At 29.9% G+C, this 20,053-nt stretch overlaps 2 protein-coding genes across 3 annotated transcripts; both read right to left on the bottom strand.

Moving 5' to 3' along the window:
• Nucleotides 1-4,793: 4,793 nt before the first annotated feature.
• On the bottom strand, nucleotides 4,794-6,057 carry LOC100260340 (borneol dehydrogenase, mitochondrial). Of its 2 annotated transcripts, XM_010653558.3 has the most exons (3): nucleotides 5,912-6,055; nucleotides 5,417-5,794; nucleotides 4,794-5,294 (listed from the first exon to the last, which is right to left on the bottom strand). In XM_010653558.3, exons 1-3 carry the CDS (start codon nucleotides 6,018-6,020, stop codon nucleotides 4,915-4,917), a joined length of 867 nt encoding a protein of 288 aa, XP_010651860.1. In that variant the 5' UTR covers nucleotides 6,021-6,055; the 3' UTR covers nucleotides 4,794-4,914. The 2 variants fall into 2 exon arrangements, with proteins under 2 accessions (XP_010651860.1, XP_059593656.1); XM_059737673.1 differs by having other exon boundaries at nucleotides 5,417-6,057.
• Nucleotides 6,058-16,860: 10,803 nt separating this feature from the next.
• LOC100248353 (secoisolariciresinol dehydrogenase) lies at nucleotides 16,861-18,281 on the bottom strand. The gene is made up of 2 exons (XM_002272802.4): nucleotides 18,244-18,281; nucleotides 16,861-17,632 (listed from the first exon to the last, which is right to left on the bottom strand). The coding sequence occupies exons 1-2, from the start codon at nucleotides 18,279-18,281 to the stop codon at nucleotides 16,861-16,863; spliced, it is 810 nt and encodes a 269-aa protein (XP_002272838.1).
• Nucleotides 18,282-20,053: the final 1,772 nt, after the last annotated feature.

The following is a 20,053-nucleotide window of genomic DNA, read 5'->3' as shown; positions in this document are numbered from 1 at the left end:
CAATTCCACATGGAGAAAAAAAATCTAAAGGTCTCGTACACCTAAGGGCTTTCGATCAATGACTCAAACCATGATCTTGGCACTCCCAAGTGTAGACTTTGAAAATGAGAAAGCTTTTTTTTTTTTTTCTCTCTCTCTCTCTCTCTCTCTTTCTCTTTCTTTAGAGATGGAAGATGTTCTCACTAAAAAGTGATGAAAACCCTAACCCCTAAGGGGTATTTATAAGGTCTCCTTAGTAGGTTTAAGTGACTTGAGCCTACCAAGGCTTGGGTCACTTAATGTAGCCTAAAAGGGGTCTTAATTGATTAGTTAACCACATAGAGTCATCTAATTAATCAATTAACTCAATTTAGAGACTTTGTTCACAATCTCATGTGCAACCTTACGTAATTACCAAAATGTCGTTGTACATAAGAGTGAACTTAGAGTCAATCCAATCCTCATAAACTATGTCATCATGGTATATGAGCTTAGAGCGAGGACCATTGAGACCATTGAGACCATAGGATTATTGACTCCCTCAGAATCTAATTCTAAAGTTGATTAAGCATTCTACAAAAAAAAAAAAAAAAAAAAAAACTCAACTACACTTTAGTTCTCTATGTAAATAACAACGAGATGAAGCTTAGGTCCATGATGTACTTATCCACTACATGCAGACTCTCTATGAACTAATGTCCATAATTTAATAAGGTAGTGCTATCAACTATCAAAATTATCTCTCCAATCCTTAAGTTATAAATCCCACTTATTAAGTGATTAAATGGCATACTCTAGCTCATAAAGAGCATATGTCAAATTTCACTTAAGAAATTACTACAGTGCCATAGATTTCATGATCACATGTCCTTTAAATCACCCAAGGGGACACACTGTCTCAATCCCATGAGATATCATGGTGCCTTTACTGAGAATACCTATTGCCACAATCCTCTATCAATAGTGACCTAATTCATAGAGATATATGACCACTTTAGGGTCTCACCCAAAGGTCAATGTCCCATGTTGATTTTGGCATGGGCTCAAAGGTTGAGAGTCTATGTAGTATAATAGCTTGGTGAATCATGACAATTGATAGCCTTACATCATGATTCACCATAGGTCTTGTCTAATGTGAATCATATATACTTGTGTATTCACCATGGGAAACTCATCCAGATAGTTAAAACAAGCTATCCCTCCGATTAGGAGGTGGTGCACTATAGTTTCTATTAGATTTCCAAAATCCATGAACAACTTATTTACTTACAAGGAACTCATGACTTGTATCATTAGTGCAACTCCTAATGAACCTAAGTAATGAAAAATGTAAGAGATATGAATTGAATGCTCAAATCAATGTCGATACATTAAAGGGATAACAAGGGAACAATCAAGTCTGACTTGATTTCATCATGTCTTACTTTTAAGGGCTCAATCCCAATAGTTATAAATGGTATCAACTCTGATATGGAAGTTTGTTTGGCCCCACAAGGGGTGTTTATATGTTTAGCCTTGCAATTCCATAAGACACAACAAAGACGTTGTGTGAGAATGGGAGAGAGATAATGCAATATTTTACATCGGATATGGAAAAAAGTTCCTTAAGGTATATATATTTGGATTGTTCTTAACCTAGTAGACATATTATGAAGTTATGAGGGTCCTTCAGGCCAAAAGCAAATAATATTTACATAATTAGAAGCAGGTCATGTTAAAAAGGATAATTGACTCTCTATAGTGTGATATTGAGTCAACTTTATAATTAGATTATGAGGAAAGTAATATTTTCTTATGGATCCCAATAGTCCTCACTCAAGATTATATTCCTTGATGACACATTATTTAAGGTATCATACACCAAATCAATTCCTAGTGATGGAAGATTATGTTATCGAATGCTATCAAATCTCATTTTGCTTAGTGCACAAACTTATGAGAATAAATCAAGCATCATTTTTATATGCAAAGTTCTATTCGATAAAGGAAAATAAAGAAATCGTGGTATCCAATACCATCGCATTGTATCAAATTGGCTATTTTGAAATTGAAGGCTGGAGTGAGGATAATTTTTTAGTTGGATTGATATCAAATTGAAGAAAAGAGTATCGAATTGTTTTGACTACTATAATAAACAATAGTCATAGTTGTTTTTAGTTACTTCAATTTTACTAGGATTAGTTAGCTGATTTGTCAAGTTATGATTAAGTGCTAGCTACCTTTAAATAACTTGTTAGAGATGGTTTAGATATCATAATTGTTAATTAAATTGTTTGTTTTAGAGAGTATATTAGATTTTCTCTCCAAAACCATTATCTATGAAATTTTCTTGGCATCCAACCATGATTTCTTACTTGAAGATTTTGGAATGGAAGGCTAAATTCATTCGATATCTTAAAGATCAACTTTGTACAACTAAGGGTAAGGAATGAGTGCATTCCTCTATGATGAACCCTACCATTATCTTTTTAGATCTAAGATTTTTTTTTCATCTTTTGTTGAATTCTTTTGTTGTTTGTTGTAGATTTCACCTATATGATTCTTAGTGAATACATTGGATGCTCTTATTATGATTGATCAATTGTTTTTTCATAGATCATATATGTCTAAATCTAAGAGTAATCTAGGGATGAATTAGAGTTTAACTGAATGAAAATCAATATTTTTTTTATATAAAAAAGAGAAATCCTACTCTACTTTGTCCAAAACTGTATATTGTTTGATATTTCTAAATAGAGATCTTTATCTTTTTGTAAAATGTCATCAATTACTTAGTTTTATAACTAATTTTCTTCAAACTTTTATCCAAATCTAAAAAATTCATTTTACAAATAGTAATTCTAGTCCTAAATACAATTAATTGACAGATGAATGTTGATTTGCATGGTAATCCCTAAGAAAACAATCCAATTGCTATGCTAGCTGTTAAATGTTTTTTATTTGAAAAGAAATGATTTTTGATTTGAGATATATTGGTACCAATGATAAAATTCTAGCTAATCTTATAAATACAAGCTCTTTGATTCATTTTAGACCAAAATTCATTAAACTAGAAAATGACAAACCACACATTAGATGTGTTGTGGAATTGTACATTTGATTTTAGATGTTTCCTTAGCATAAACGATATTGAGAGATTTGTAAACTCTATTGTATTGAGCGTTATTAATTAATCTGTATTTTATCATTAATTGAATGAAAATCAATATTTTCTTCTTTTTTTTTTTAAAAAAAAAGAGATCTAATGCATAAAAACAAGCAATCCTACTCCACTTTGTCCAAAACTGTATATTGTTTGATATTTCTAAATATTGATCTTTATCTTTTTGTAAAATTTCATCAATTACTTAGTTTTTAAACTGATTTTCTTCAAACTTTTATCCAAATCTAAAAAATTCATTTTACAAATAGTAATTCTAGTCCTAAATACAATTAATTGACAGAGGAATGTTGATTTGCATGGTAATCCCTAAGGAGACAATCCAATTGCTATGCTAGTTGTTAAATCTTTTTTATTTGAAAAGAAAATAATTTTTGATTTGAGATATATTGGTACCAATGATAAAATTCTGGCTAATCTTATAAATACAAGCTATTTGATTCATGTTAGACCAAAATTGATTAAACTAGAAAATGACAAACCACACATTAGATGTGTTGTGGACATTGTACATCTTATTTTAGATGTTTCCTTAGCATAAACAATATTGAGAGATTTGTAAACTCTATTGTATTGAGTGTTATTAATTCATCTGTATTTTATCATTAATTGAATGAAAATGAATATTTTTTTTAAAAAAAAAAAAGATCTAATGCATAAAAACAAGCAATCCTACACTACTTTGTCCAAAACTGTATATTGTTTGATATTTCTAAATATTGATCTTTATCTTTTTGTAAAATTTCATCAATTACTTAGTTTTTAAACTGATTTTCTTTAAACTTTTATCCAAATCTAAAAAAATCATTTTACAAATAGTAATTCTAGTTCTAAATACAATTAATTGACAGATGAATGTTGATTTGCATGGTAATCCCTAAGAAGACAATCCAATTGCTATGCTAGCTGTTAAATCTTTTTTATTTGAAAAGAGAATGATTTTCGATTTGAGATATATTGGTACCAATGATAAATTCTGGCTAATCTTATAAATACAAGCTCTTTGATTCATGTTAGACCAAAATTGATTAAACTAGAAAATGACAAACCACACATTAGATGTGTTGTGGACATTGTACATCTGATTTTAGATGTTTTCTTAGCATAAACAATATTGAGAGATTTGTAAACTCTATTGTATTGAGCTTTATTAATTAATATATATACTTCTCTTTCAATAGTAGGTTTACGGCTCTACAATATTTAGACTATGTGGTTTTTATATCCACAAAGTCTTTAGGAAATTTGATTTTTTTTCTATGCAAATTGGTGTGTGATTGTGCGTTTGAATTTCTCTACTTCATCTCTAATTCTTCCAAAAAGATTAAGACTATGTTTGGTTCCTGGAAAGTACAAAGGAAAGAAAAAAAATGTTAAGGAAAATGATTTTCTCATGTTTGGTTGTCATATGAAAAATATCAAAGAAAATCAAATATAATTAAAACTAATTAAAAACTTATATATTTTTAAATTATTTAATCTTTATATTGATGAGTTAAAATAAATAAAATGAGTTTGAAATAACAAAAAAAATAATTTATCAAATTTTAATCTATTTTTTTATTTTCCTTCACTTTTTCTTTCCTTCTATTTTTCCTTTGTATTTTCTTTCCCTTGTATTTTCCCTCAAATTTTCCGGGAACCAAACATAGCCTAAAAAATAAAAACTTGGACTAAAAAGGAAAAGAACTACCTATTCACACCTAGGTAGTTTCATATAACAAATACAAACTACTGTGAACCAAATCATGGATTAAAAACCTTAAATCATTTCCTCAAAATATACCGAAAGATGGATTTACTACGGTAAAACCTCCGTCTACTAAAAGATTATGCCCACTCACATACTTGGATTCATCACCGGCCAAGTAGAGAGCAGCCTCAGCCACATCTTCTGCGTTAAGAACCTTTCCTTTAAGGTTGGAATATACACCGGATACTCCATCATCATCCAATTTGAATAAGTCCTTTGCTAGTGGAGTGGCAACCAGATATGGCGACACACAGTTCACACGAATGCCATATTTTCCGAGCTCCACCGCTGCATTCCTTGCAAGTCCCACCACTGCATGCTTCGAACTAGTGTAAGCATGAGATGCACCCCCTCCAACAGTAGAACAAACGCTGGCAGTAGTAATTATGCTGCCATTACCAGCTGAAAAATATAAATGAAAAGTGGTAAGCTCAAGAAGAATAAAAGGCAAAGTGATCATTACCAAGAAAAGAAAAATCCTAATTCCAGTCAAATTAAACAAAAATCATTCTCCGATTATGTACCTGGAATCATCACCCGAGCCGCATGTTTGGTTCCCAAGAAGGCACCTACTACATTCACATTCAGGACTCTCTCAAATTCAGTTTTGTCGTTATCAAGGATGTGGGGTTTGGCCTCTCCAGCTATGCCTGCATTGTTGAACATAATGTCGAGTTTTCCATGCGTAGCAACAGCAAGGTTGACGGCATTTTCAACCTCCTTTTCGTTGGTCACGTCGCAGTGGACGAAGGAGGCAGAGGTAGGACTTAAATCTTTGCAAACAGAGAGGCCTAAGTTGTCTTGGATGTCAGCGATCACAACCTTAGCCCCATGTCTAGAGAAGAGTCTTGCAGTACTTTCCCCGATCCCACTAGCGCCACCGGTAATTAGTGCCACCTTACCTTGTAGCCAATGTGTGTATATAAATTTGAACAGAAGAGAAAGAACCAGAATGAAGACATTTGTAAAAGAATAATATTTGACATTTGTAAGAGAAGTAATAAAACCATTAAGCATACCTTCTAGCAGCAGCTGAGATTTGAGGAATACTTGCCATAGATAAATGCTTGCTTGGATGCCTGAGATGAGGATAAAGCTGCCTGCATGCAAATTGCTATATGATGACATTAATTAATGTCCTGTCATGGCTGACATCCAGGATTAAAATATCTGGATATATCGTCGATATATCCATGATATATCCAATATTCATGGATACCGATACAAAATTTAGGAAAATATATCCGTCAACCAATATTTTCATATATTTTATTGATATTTTATCAATTTTTTTATTTTTTCGATTTCTAGATATTTAATAGATATGTCACTAATTTTTCGGTTTTTTTATTATTAAATAAATAAATTATAATTATTTTATTTTTATACTTAATTTAATTTATTACCAAAAATATAAAAACATAATTTTCTTAATAGGTCTTTTTATATAATCTATATATTTATTAAATATAATAAAAATAAATATTAAAAAAATTATGCATATATTATTATTTATTTTATATCAATGAATACTTATAAATTAAAATCGACCATAATTTTAATATTAAATATATTTTAAAATTAGACATATTATCATAATAATATTATAAAATAATATATAATACAACTTAATAATAAATGTACATTTATAAAATTTATATTTTTTTATACATGTAGAGGATATTATTATCAAATATGAAAAATTATATATATATATATATATATATATAAATAAGTTTAAAATATTTATTTTTAATTCTTATAAATTGTTTTTTTTTTTAATATTTTCATAATTTTTATTAATTTTTACGTTACCGATATTTTGTATCAAAATATCCATCGATATGTATTCCATATATCTGATATATTCATAAAATTAAAATACCGATATATCCATGATTACCGAGATTTTCATATTGGCTGATACCACCCACATTATAAAAATATTCATTTTACCTAAACACGTGGGCACATAACTGATATCATGGCTGCCCACCTGCTGCCCACCTTAGAAAAAGATTCATATTACCTAAATAAGCGGGTACATAATTTTATTGTATCATGTTTTCTTATTTTAGGCGAGGTTCATGCTTGAGTGTCCTATCCGGATTTCTTTTAGGAAAATATTATTTTAAAAGATTTTATTAACAAAGGATGGTTTAAAAACTAAATACTAAAATATGTTATTTTCGTTCAATATATTCTTTCTCACTTATTTTATCTTTTTTTTACATTCAAATCTTTTTGTGAAAAGATAATTCTCAGTTTTTAAGTTAAATTTATTTTTTCAAAATATGATTTTTCCTTTACAAAAATTGATTTTTTCAAAAGACAAATTCACTCAATCTTTTCAAATGATGAGTTAGACATAAAATCCATATGAGAGGATAACATTCTAACCTAATTAGAATCATGAATCAAATTTAATTTTTTTTTTAAAAGAGCATGAAAACATATTCAATGTTTTTTTTCTTTTTTCTTTTTTTTTTCTTTTGACTACCTTTGTTTTAAAACAAACACTAAAAAAGAAAAAAAATTTAGGAAAAATGGTTTTATCATGTTTGATAAAAGAAAATAAAATATAATTAAAATTAGTCAATAATCTACATATTTTGAATTATTTAATCTTTATATAATAGATGAAAATAAATAAAATAAGTTTGAAAAAAATATATAAATCTTTTCATTATTATTATTGCATTCTTCTTTTAATTTTTTGGGAATATGATATTTGTGTAGAAAAACCCTTCTAATGGGGTGAACTCAAAAAATCAATTTAGAGGGAAACATTCTAACCTAGGGGCCATTGGTATATCGACCTCCATACCAAAGGCAAAAGCAAAAGGAGTTCAAGTAGTTAGATTTCTGCCCAACAGAATCCCTTAGACTATTATAATAAGAGTGTTTTCCTGTTATTAGGGGGAGAACAGTCGATTTATGAAGAATGATGAGAAATTACTTGGAACGCATCTACTATGTTCCATCTTGATCCTCGTACAAATCAATGTAAACTAGAAGTTTAAAGGATCATTCATTTGCAAAATCTTGCAAATCAATTACTAGATACATTCATTGATATAAAGAAAGTGACAAAGTCACATACCCCGGCTACAAATACTCCAACACGGATTGATGTCCCTATAAGATAGTTAACAAATGAATCTAAGATACGCCTGAAACATGGTAGACATGTCAGTTCAAATGATGTAACTCCCCAGAAGAGTAGAACACAAGAAAATTTTGGCACTTTAGAAGAGGTCATCAAAATAACTGATTAGTCTAAAATTGATAAATCTATAACTCTAGAAGAGGCACAAATAATGTAGAAAGCCCTTAAAGAGGCACATATTTAACAAGAAACACCTGAAGAGGCATAGGTACCTAAAAATTGTGAGATCTCAATAAGTTATGTACACACGGGAGAAATATGAGATTGAAACAATATTGTTATTAATAATATTTTCGCTTTCCAAGCGGCCTCTGATATCATAAGAAATGATAAAGATCCCAAACCATATAATGTTGAGGAATGCCAACATAGAAATGATTGGCCAAAATGGAAAGAAACTATGCAGGCAGAGTTAAACTCAATAACAAAACAAGAAGTTTTTGGACCTACAGTCCAAACACCTGAAGATGTAAAGCTTATTGGGTACAAATGGGTATTTGTACGAAAATACAATGAAAATAATGAGATCATAAGATATAAAACACGATTAGTAGCACAAGGTTTCTCATAGAGACTTGATATTGACTACGAGGAAACATACTCTCTTATCATGAATGCAATCACTTTTTGTTTCTTAATTAGTTTGGCAGTCTCAGAATGACTGAATATGCATATCATGGATGTTATTACAACATATTTATACGGATCCATGGATAATGATATATACATGAAAATCCTTAAAGGATTTAAATTGCCTAAAGAAAATAGTACAAAACCTCATAGCATGTACTCAATCAAGTTACAATGATCCTTGTATGTATTAAAGCAATCCGGATGCATGTGGTACAATTGCATTAGCGAATACTTGCTAAAAGAAAGGTATGTGAATAACGCTATATGTCCATACATCTTCATTAAGAAATCAAAAACCAGATTTGCAATTATTGCAATGTGTGATGATGACTTAAATCTTGTTGGAACTCTTGAAGAGCTCACAAGAACAAAAAATTACTTGAAAAAAGAATTTGAGATTAAAGATTTTGGAAAAAAAAAAAAAATTTGTCTCGACCTATAGATCAAATATTTTTCTAATGGAGTTTTAGTACATCAATCAACATACATTAAGAAAATTTTGAAGCATTTTTAAATGAATAAATGACATCCTTTAAGTTCTTCAATGATTGTTTGATCACTTGATGTGAAGAAGAACTCATTTCGTCCTTGTGAAAAATGTAAAGAATTACTTGGTCTTGAAGTATATATCATATCTTAATACTATTGGTGCACTTATGTATCTTGTCAATTGTACACATCCAAACATTGTTTTTTCTATCCATTTATTAGCAAGATACAGTTCCGCTCCAACTCGAAAACATTGGAATGGTATCAAACATATATTGCGTCATCTTCGCGGAACTACTAATATGAGTCTATTTTACTTAAGAGAATTAAAACAACAATTACTTGGATATGCAGAACTAGGATACCTTTCAGATCCACATAAAGGTAAGTCACAAATGGGGTATATGTTTAATTACAATGATACTACTATTTCATGGAGATTTGTTAAACAAATAATGGTGGTCACTTTATCAAATCATTTAGAAATACTTGCAATTCATGAAGTAAGTCATGAATGTGTATGGTTAAGATCTATAATCCAACATATTCAAGAATCATGTGGACTCTCTCCTTTATCAAAGGTAACCCGATAATATTATTTAAAGATAATATTGCATGTATTGCACAGATAACATGGTGTTATATTAAAGGAGATAGAACTAAACACATTTCACCAAAATTCGTTTATACAAATGAACTCCAAAAGAGTAATGAAATTGATATTCAACAAATACGTTCAAGTGATAATCTAACATGTTTATTCACAAAGTTATTGTGAATCTCAACATTCAAGAAGTTAATATACAAGATTGAGATGCGTCAACTCAAGGATATCGACATGAGAGAGAGTGTACTTGTAAAAAAGTGTTAGTGTACTATAATATTTTTTCCTTCATCTAGGTTTTGTCCTATTGGATTTTATTGATAAAGTTTTTAACGGAAGAGCAACTTAAAGTATTATAAATGTGCCGGAGATGAGGATAAAGCTGCCTGCACGCAAATTGCAAAATGATGACATTAATTTATAATGCCTTAGAAAAAGATTCAGATTACCTAAACACGTGGGCACATGATTGATTACATTAATTTATAATGTCCTATCATGACCGTCCACGTTAGAAAAAGATTCATATTACCTAAACACGTGGGCACAGGACCGATGACATTAATTTATAATGTCCTGTCATGACCGTTCACTTTAGAAAGAGATTCATATTACCTAAACACGTGGGCAGATGACGAATGACATTAATTTATAATGTCGTGTCATGATTGTCTACCTTAGAAAAAGATTCATATTACGCACATGATTTTATTGTCCGATGTTCTTATTTTAGGCAATGTTCACGATTGAGTCTCCTATCCGGGATTTTTTTTTAGGAAAATATTATTTTAGAAGATTTTATTAACAAAGGAATTCACAGTCAATATATTCTTTCTCACTTATTTTATTTTTTATTATATTCAAATCTTTTTTTTTTGAAAGATAATTCTCAATTTTCACGTTAAATTTTTTTTTTTAATATAATATCTTTTTTCTTTACAAAAATTAATTTATTTCAAAAGACAAATTCACTCCATCTTTTCAAATGATAAGTTTGGACATAAAATTTATATAAGGAGATAAGATTCTAACATAATTAGAATCATAAATCAAATTTAATTTTTTAAAAATTTGTAAAACCATATTTAATTTTTTTTTTCTTTTAACTACGTTTGATTAAAAGAAAAAGCCAAAAAAAGAAAAGAAAAAAAGTTAAACAAAACAATTTTATTATGTTTAATAAAAAAATAAAAATAAAATATAATTAATTTTTTTTAAGAACGATATAAAAATAATTTATTGATTTTAAACTTTTTTTATTTATTTTATTTCACTTTTTATTTCTTTTTATTATTTTTTTCTACTTTTTTTCCTTTAAGTTATGTTTGGTTCCGAAAAGTACAAAGGAAAGAAAAAAATATGATATTTGTGTAGAAAAATCCTCCTTATGATGTGAAGTCAAAAAATCAATTTAAAGGGAAAGATTCTAACCTAGGGGCCATTGGTATATCGACCTCCATACCAAAGGCGAAGGCCTCTCCATTCATATTAAGTTTTGGAAACAGCTTTGAACTTATCATGGTTGAATTGTAACCAATTATCTGAAATGATCATCCTACCTATTCCAAACTGACATTCAATTATTTTTCAGACAGACGTGCATACTTCTATTTCCTTGATGCATGTGTAAGGCTCAACTCCTGTCTACTCAGTACAGAATCAGTAATATGCCCACACGTTTTCTCAATGTAAGTGCCAAATTCTAACCTAAATTAATTGATATATTGGTAAACATTCCACAGCCTTCTTAAGACTAATCTCTACAGCCAAGAAATATGCCCACTGGTTAATAACTATGCCCAACAAAAAAAAGAAGAAAAAAACAGTGCCAATGGCCAGTGTCGTTTATAGATTCTAAGCATCATTAGTGGGGTTCCTACCACCATAACTTCCTACAAGCTATGGCTTTGTTTTAAAATTGTGAACACAATTCACAAAATCAAACATTAATTACAAAGTTTGAGACATTAAGTAATGTTTTCAAGTTGTGAATACAATGAACAAAATCAAATATTATAATGTTTAAGCTGCCATTCACAGATTGCAGGCATCATCATCAATGGGGGTTCCAAGCCTCCAACCACCATTACTTAATTCTTGCAAGTTATGGCATTATTTTAAAAGTGTGGACACAATGCACAAAATCACATATTACAAAGTGTAAGAAATTAGGCATTGTTCTAAAATTCAAAACACAAGGCATAATATCAAATATTACAAGGTTTGAGAAATTACAGATTCAAGATTTCCCATGGATCTTCCTAATTAGTTTAATCCATCAAAATAACTCTTGTCTTGTTTTTACGATAAACTCGTTTTTTTTTTTATAAAACACGATTTCATTTTTTTCCAAAATTATGAATTTATTTATTTTTATATTAAATTTGTCCTTTCCAAATATAAATTTATTTTCTAAATTAATTAAGCTCTTTTTAGAAGAAATGAGTGTCACATGAAAGTTCTAGTTTTATTACATAAAAAATAATTTTTATGCTTACATTAAATTTACCTTTTTGAAAAATAAGTTTTTTTTTCTTTTTTCTTCTATTTCTTTTACACTAACCTCATATTTTTTAAAGATTAGTTCACATTTTTAATATTAAATTTATTTTTTTGAAAGACAAGTACAAAAGCTATTTATGGTGTATCTATGTTTTCAAAAAGTGAGTTTTGGAAATGAGAAAGAGTTAGAATTGAAAATGATTAACACATGTGAGGTGTCAATGTCAAAATCTTTCCCAAAGGGAGAAATATGTGGCAACATTATCTTTAGGGTCTTTTCTTTTTTCATTTTTAGGAGAAGGGGAGCCTTGTTGTTTTAAAAATTATTATAACAAAGGATTCCTCTAAAAATAAATATAAAAATGACACTTCTAGCCACAAGGATGCTAGTTTCTCCACTTTATTGTTCCATTTTTATATTAAACACTTCATTTTTTTATAAGTCATTTTTTTTTCACAATTATGATTTTTTTTTACATTAAACTTATCTTTTCAAAATATGAATTTATTTTTTAAATTAGACTCTTTATTATATTTTTTGTTACTTGTTCTATTTTTTCTAACATTAAAATCTTCTTTTAAAAACCAATTTTTGCGTTTACATTAAATTTATATTTTTGAAAGACAATTTTTTTTTCTCTCTATATATATATTTTTTTATACACTAAGCTCATATTTTTTAATGACTAATCCACTTTTTTAACATTAACTTTATTTTTCAAAAGATAAGTTCATACAATTGTTATGGTGTATCTGTCTTTTCAAAAAATAAGTTTAAGGTGTAATCCAATTCAAGGGTAAGATTTTAACCCAAAAAAATTGTAAGCTTCATTTAATTTAATGAAAAATGGGTAATGATGAATTTGAGATTTGTTTTTGTCCTTAATTAATCACCTACTCATGAATAAAAACCCTCCCTATGATCTCTAGTTAAAAAATCAATTTAGGGATAGGATTTTAAGGTAGTGCTATTTATGAACCTTGTTTGAGAATAGATTCAAATCCCCTTTTCAACAGTACAGACTCATTTTAAAGGAATAATTACTCTGTCACTCGTAACCAACATAATATATACACAATATATGGAGGATAACATTCTAAAAATCGATATAAGCACAGTATTTCTAAATAAAAACTTCACAAATTTGTAACGATGGGCGCTTGAAATTTGTATTTTATAAACTTGAATTCCTATTTTGTGATTTTTTTCATATAAGTATACAGACACATATTTTTCCCTATATTGTATGGGTACATAAATAATAAAATTTACTTTTTTTATTATCCTTTAAATATTGTGCTAGTAAAATTTAATAAAATTTAAAATAGTGATAGTTTAACATATTTACTACATTTACCATGATATAATTTGTTACTCTTAGAGATACAATATAGAATATCTACAAGTTTTTAATTATTTGTAATAATTCTTATAATATTATTTTATTATATAGTAATATGTCTCAAACCAATAATATTTATCAATAGTTCTTTGCATAAAAGCAAATTTAAAGAAAAATATCAATCTAGTCAATATTAAAAAATTAGTATCCCATAATTAATCAATGTCATTTTATGGCAAAAAAAAAAAATGAAAGGTGAAGTCATTTGCTAGGATTGTTGGCCCAAAAATAACCAAAATAAGAGTAGTTTTCATGCAGGGAAAAGTATGTTTTGGGCCGGCCATTTGGAAATAAATGGGTTTTCAGAACCCAAGTTTTGGAATTCCAAGATTCCCATGTTAATGTGAAAAAAATATTTGATTTTTGTACACTCTATGCTGAGTGGGCTTTTTATACCCACTTTGTCCTTACCTAGTCTCCATGTCATTAAAAGTTTGAATGGTAGCAGATATGAAGCCTTAACCTCTAATGAGATTTATATAAGCTTTTCAGTCGGCTTAAGTGAGTTAAGCCCACTTCATTAATTAGCCCTATTAGACTCAAATTAATTAATTAATCCTATTAAGCTTAAATTAATTAATTAGTCCTATTATGCTCAAATTAATTAATTAGTGTAATTCAAAATAATAGTTCATAAGCTCTTGTTCAATCTTGTGTTTTTATAAATATGCCTTTATGCACACGTATAAACAAAGATGCTAAATATCCCTAAAAAAAATGTGTCACTAAAGCATAAGAGCTCAAGAAGAACCATTGGGACCCATAGAAAAATATTGATTTCCTCAAAATTCAATTTTGAAGTTGACTTAACATCCCACTATACAGAGTCAATTTATCTCCAATATCCTATGATGATATTAAAATAAGATATAAACTTAGCTTTATGACCTACTATTTAGTACATGCAAACTTCTCATGAATCAATTCCCATAATCTAACGAGGTATATGTTACCAACCTATCAAGATTAACTCTCTAATCTTTGAGTCTCAGAGCATCCTATTTTGTGATTAACTTACTCTAGCTCTCAAAGGGCATATGTCAAATTCAAGTTAAGAAATTACTATAAATATGTCCTTATCATATGTACTTAGGATCACCCAAGGGAACATGTTATCTCAAACCCATTAAATATCATAGTGTCTATCTTGAAAATATTTGTTCTAACTTACCTTAATCAACAATGACCAAATTCATAAGGATATATGACTAATTTAGTGTCTCGCCTATAGGTTAAAGCTAGTGGTGACCTCGACACTAACTCAATATTCTCCAAAGGTTTAGAGCCCATTTAGCATAGTAGTTTGGTGAACTATGACTACCTAATAACTAGTGTTATGATTAACCGTAGGTCATGTAAAATCTGTAACTGTACACATTAGTTCATTCATCATTAGAAACTCATCTCAATGACCAAGATAAGTCATTCATGTAATTAAAAGTTAGTGCACTATATATAGTCTCTAATGAATTGTCCAAATCCATGACCCGACTATGAACTACTTATCATTCTACAAGACACCCATGGCTTTGATATTTTCTATAACTCTTAATGCACCTAACATATACAATACAAGTAATATGGGTATGAATGCTTATATAACAATTAATTCAAACAAGGAAAAAAATAAAACCATAAAATATAATAAATAAATTTATTAACAAAACCTTATTTTGTGACATCACGTTATGCTTCTAAAGGCTTAATCCTAACAAATTCTCACTAACCCTCGTCTATATTGTTTTGGAAATCATATCATCATGTTTTGGAAAGGGACTGACATGATCATTCTTCTCATCTATATTGATGACATTATTGTTTTTATTCTAATTTTGTGTTGATAGACCAAATGGTTTCTTCTTTACATTCACAGTTTTCTTTCAAGGACCTTGGCATTTTGAATTATTTTATGGGTGTTGAAGTGTGTTGGCAAGGTTCTTCTCTTTATCTTTCACAAACAAAATATATTTAGGGTTCATTAATTCATGTTGGTCTTGCAAATTACAAACCTATTGCCATACTAATGACTCACACTTTATTAGCTTCTATTGGTTCTCTTTTGGCTGATCCTTCTCAATATCACAACATTATTAGGGCATTACAATATGGTACCATTACAAGGCCTAATATCTTTTTTTTCTATCAACAAATTCTACCAATTTATGCAATCCCCAACAACTTTTCATTGGCAAGCTATTAAATGATTATTGTAATATCTCAAGGACACTGTTTCTTTTGGTCTTTCCTTTCATTCTTCCCCTGATCTTCGACTTATTGCTTATGATGATGCCAATTGGGTTGGCTGCCTTAATGATCATCTAAGTGCAAGTGGTCATTTTATCTTTTTTGGCTTTAATCTAGTATGTTGGAGCTTTGCTAAACAGAAGGTTGTGTCTCGTTCTAATACTGAATTTGAGTATAGGGCCTAGGTAAATGTTGCTTCTAAACTTTAGTGGATTCAATATCTTCTCTAGGAGCTTTCTATCTCCTCTTCTTTCCCTCCTCTTCTACCCTGTGACAATCTTTCAGCTACTTTTCTTGTTGTCAATTCTATATTTCATTCTCAAGTTAAGCATGTGGAACTATATTGTCATTTTGTTTAGGAAAGGGTTCTCAATGAATCTTTAGTGGTTCAACACATTCCTTCTTTTGACCAAATTGCTGATATTCATTCTTACCAAAGCTTCACCTATTCCACCAATCTTTGAAGAAAATTTACCGTTCTAGCAAGACCTTTGAGTTTGAGGGGGGATATTAAGTCATGTATAGTTGTAACTAAACCAAATTAGAGTTAGAATGCTAATATATACTTAGCTAGTTATTTATGATATAGTCAGCTAGTTATATGGTTGTGAAAAAAAAAATTGAAAACATTTTTCTAGAAACTCCTACTTTGTTTTAGTTACTTTTTTTTTTTTTTTTTTCATCTTTGTTTCAAGCTTTTCACAGCCATGACTCATAAAAAAATAAAAATAAAAAGAAACAAAAAAGAAAAAAAGAAGACTGAACTCTCAGTCACCAAGATATTTGACCCGAGTACAGATTAAGCAGTAGGCACCTACAAAGTTTTCTATGAGCACATATGTGACGCATCTTTTATGGTTTTTTGTGACCGCATATGTGATGCATCTTTTATTCATTCATTAACCAACAGAAGCTGATATTAGATCACATCTCAAACATATTAGAAGGTGTAAGAATGGTGACACCACCATCAAGAACAAGATTGTGCCCGCTCACATACTTAGAATCATCACTTCCCATATATAGAACAGCTTCCGCCACATCTTCAACCTCGAGAGACACTCCTTTGAGGTTAGAATAAACTTTTACAAAGGGGTCGTCCTCTCCTAAATTCATGAATTTCCTTGACAGCGATGTCGGAACTAAATAAGGTGAGACACAGTTAACTCGAATTCCAAACTTCCCAAGCTCAACCGCTGTGTTCCTCGTCAGCCCCAATATGGCGTGCTTCGAGCTTGTATAGGAATGTGTTGCGACCCCACCAACTACTGAACAAACGCTAGCAGTATTGATTATGCTTCCGCGGCCAGCTGGGGCCATTACACGAGCTGCATGTTTGGTGCCCAAGAATGTCCCCAGTACATTAACCCGCATAGTATTCTCAAATTCATCTGCATCGTTGTCAAGTATATTAGGTCTGTAGGGCCCTAGAATACCGGCATTGTTGAACATGATATCAAGCTTCCCATACTTGGAAATAGCCTTGTCAATGGCATTGCCCACGTCCAGTTCTTTGGTGACATCACAGTGGACGAAGGAAGCAGAAGTAGGGCCTAGGTCCTTGCAAATGGAGTGGCCTTTTTCATATTGAATGTCTGCGATGAGGACTTTGGCACCATGCTGACAGAAAAGCTTGGCAGTACAAGATCCGATGCCCCCGGCACCGCCTGTGATCACGGCCACCTTCCCTTCCAGTCTTCATCATCATCATCATACATTAGCAATAAAAGTCAGCACTATACCTTACGAGCTGTTTTGTTCTGATTGTTTTATTTTCCATGAAATTTATTACTTTGAATCATAGGTCATTGCAACCCACTAATCGGGGATCACTGATCATGACCCTGCTCGGACAGCTTAGACTGAAGTTACACAACTTGGTACGAAGCCCATCTTTGAGGTCAATGATTTCAGTCTCATTTGTTTGTAATTCTAGGATTGTTTTTGTCTTTATTCTTTGACTCGTCTCACTCAGATGAAAGGAGAATACCACTTCAATGATACAATTGAAAAAGGACAAAATTCAAAATTGTGAAGTAATAATCCGAGAGAGTTGTTGACAAATATTTTTTTCCCTCTGATTCTTCTCTCAACTCTTGACAAACAGTGGTTTACAGCTAAATTAGTTGGGATTCTGGGAAAAGATCAAAGAACAGTGAAAAGTTTGATAATTGGATTGCGTTTTAGTTCAAGTTTGTCATAACTATACACATGTTCAGTTGAGTTCTTCAACAACATTGCGTAATAAGTTAATAACATAAATAAATAAACAAGAGAAACAAGGAATTTCATAGAAAGCAAACATACCTTCTTGCAACGGATGAAAGTAATGAGCTGCTAACCATGGCTTCCTCCCTCAGGCCAATCTAGAAAAGAAGATGAAGCAATGTTGGGATGATGATCGAGTTAACTCAGTCTACTTATAGACTTTTTACCTATTGGAAGAGTACTGGTTCAATTAGGAAAACAAACCTTTAAAAAATTAATGATTCTTGTTTTGAAAATTGAAAGTGTAATTGTCTAAAGCACAAAATTAATGATCATCGATCGTATATATTGTCGTGCCTACAATCAAATGAAGTTGACTCAGAAACCTGAATCCACTCCACACCACAATCAAGCCAAGTGACGGTCATAAATGAGTGGCAATTACAATACTCTCTCATAAAGAATCCCCTTGAGATCGGTGAAGTGTTTAAATAAAACTGGTGATCAATTCTTGGCTGCAATTATGAGACTGTCTCCTATTCAAAACCGTGTAAGTAATATGTGAGTTTTTATACTATATAATATTTATTAAAATTTCACTTTTTTAAATTTATTATATTTTTTAAACCATCGATTCCAAAATTGTCCTTTATTCAGATTATTTTTATTTAAATTTTAAATATCATAAATTAAAAAAATATTTTTTTGAATTATTATATTTTAAAAGATATTTTTTAAAATTAATTATTGATTTTTTTTTTTTAAAGTCCGAGTAATCTTTATGCCTTCCATTGAACTTCTATGGCATGGGGTGGGAGACAGATAATCAACGTCATTTGAATATAGGCTAACTTTTTTAGTGACTTCATGTCGCCATCTGTTCGAAACAGAGGGTCTTTAATTATTTATTTTCGTGTATTAAAGACAAAAATGAATAAACAAATAAATAAGGTCAACTATGTGCTGCGATACAAAGACCATACTTTGTCGAAAGCAAGTGGATATTAAACTAGGGGCTGCCCAAGCTTATGGTTCGACATGGCTCCAACCATCCACCTAAGATTAATAAATTTTCATCATTTGGCTTAGTTTAACCATAAACCTAATCTTATTTAGTAATGCTTTATTTACTTTTATTTCCCTTCAAAGAATATCAAACAATAAATTGTTTATTTTTATCAATATGTTAATATTATTCTCTATTAAATAAACAATCTTCATACTTATGAAGACAAATAATTGTTTGTTTTTATTTCATATAAATTAATATGAAAATATTTTGAAATTAATCATATAAAAATGTAATTTAACATATTTTCAAATATATTAAAAATAGAAAAAATTATCATGTTATTATTTTATATAGTTAAGACAAGGTATTGAAAATAATAATAATAATAAACTGAAAAAAAAAAGTAATATATCATATTTCCATATATTCCAAAATACCAAAATTAGCTATAATAACAAAAATATTACATAGATGGATTTTATAATTAGTTTGAAAATAGATGATCATTATTTTGAATTGGTAAAAAAAATATTGTTTAAAATTTTTAAGATAAATTTCCTACTTAGTTTGCAATTTCAGGAATTAAAAACATTGTTAGAGTTTGGTGACCCAAATTCCATTTGATTCAACCCGAAAAGCTTGCGGTGTGATATATGTGGTGAAGCTAAATTGGTCCGATCCTATAGCCTACCATTGACCCCATTGGAGGTGTGAGGGCAAACCCCCGTGATATGGACTTACTTTATTAATTACTCTCCCACATATGTATATGTGATGATGTATAAGATTTAGGGTTATGATGTTTATACTTATGTAATAAAAGCTTGCATCTCTTCCCACTTATACCAATTTTTGACAATGGATTTTCTTTTCCTCTATCAGTGATTTTTTTCGTCT

Source organism: Vitis vinifera, chromosome 6, assembly GCF_030704535.1.
Source record: "Vitis vinifera cultivar Pinot Noir 40024 chromosome 6, ASM3070453v1".
In the NCBI taxonomy this organism is placed as follows: domain Eukaryota; kingdom Viridiplantae; phylum Streptophyta; class Magnoliopsida; order Vitales; family Vitaceae; genus Vitis; species Vitis vinifera.
This window is presented reverse-complemented; position numbering and strand designations above follow the sequence as displayed.

Coding starts and splice junctions, on each gene's coding strand:
- LOC100260340 (XM_059737673.1), bottom strand. CDS start 6,020: ATGTCATCATATAGCAATTTGCATGCAGGCAGCTTTATCCTCATCTCA. Junction 5,295..5,416: donor GGCTCGGGTGATGATTCCAG/GTACATAATCGG, acceptor TATATTTTTCAG/CTGGTAATGGCAGCATAATT.
- LOC100248353 (XM_002272802.4), bottom strand. CDS start 18,281: ATGGTTAGCAGCTCATTACTTTCATCCGTTGCAAGAAG. Junction 17,633..18,243: donor CTTTCATCCGTTGCAAGAAG/GTATGTTTGCTT, acceptor ATGATGATGAAG/ACTGGAAGGGAAGGTGGCCG.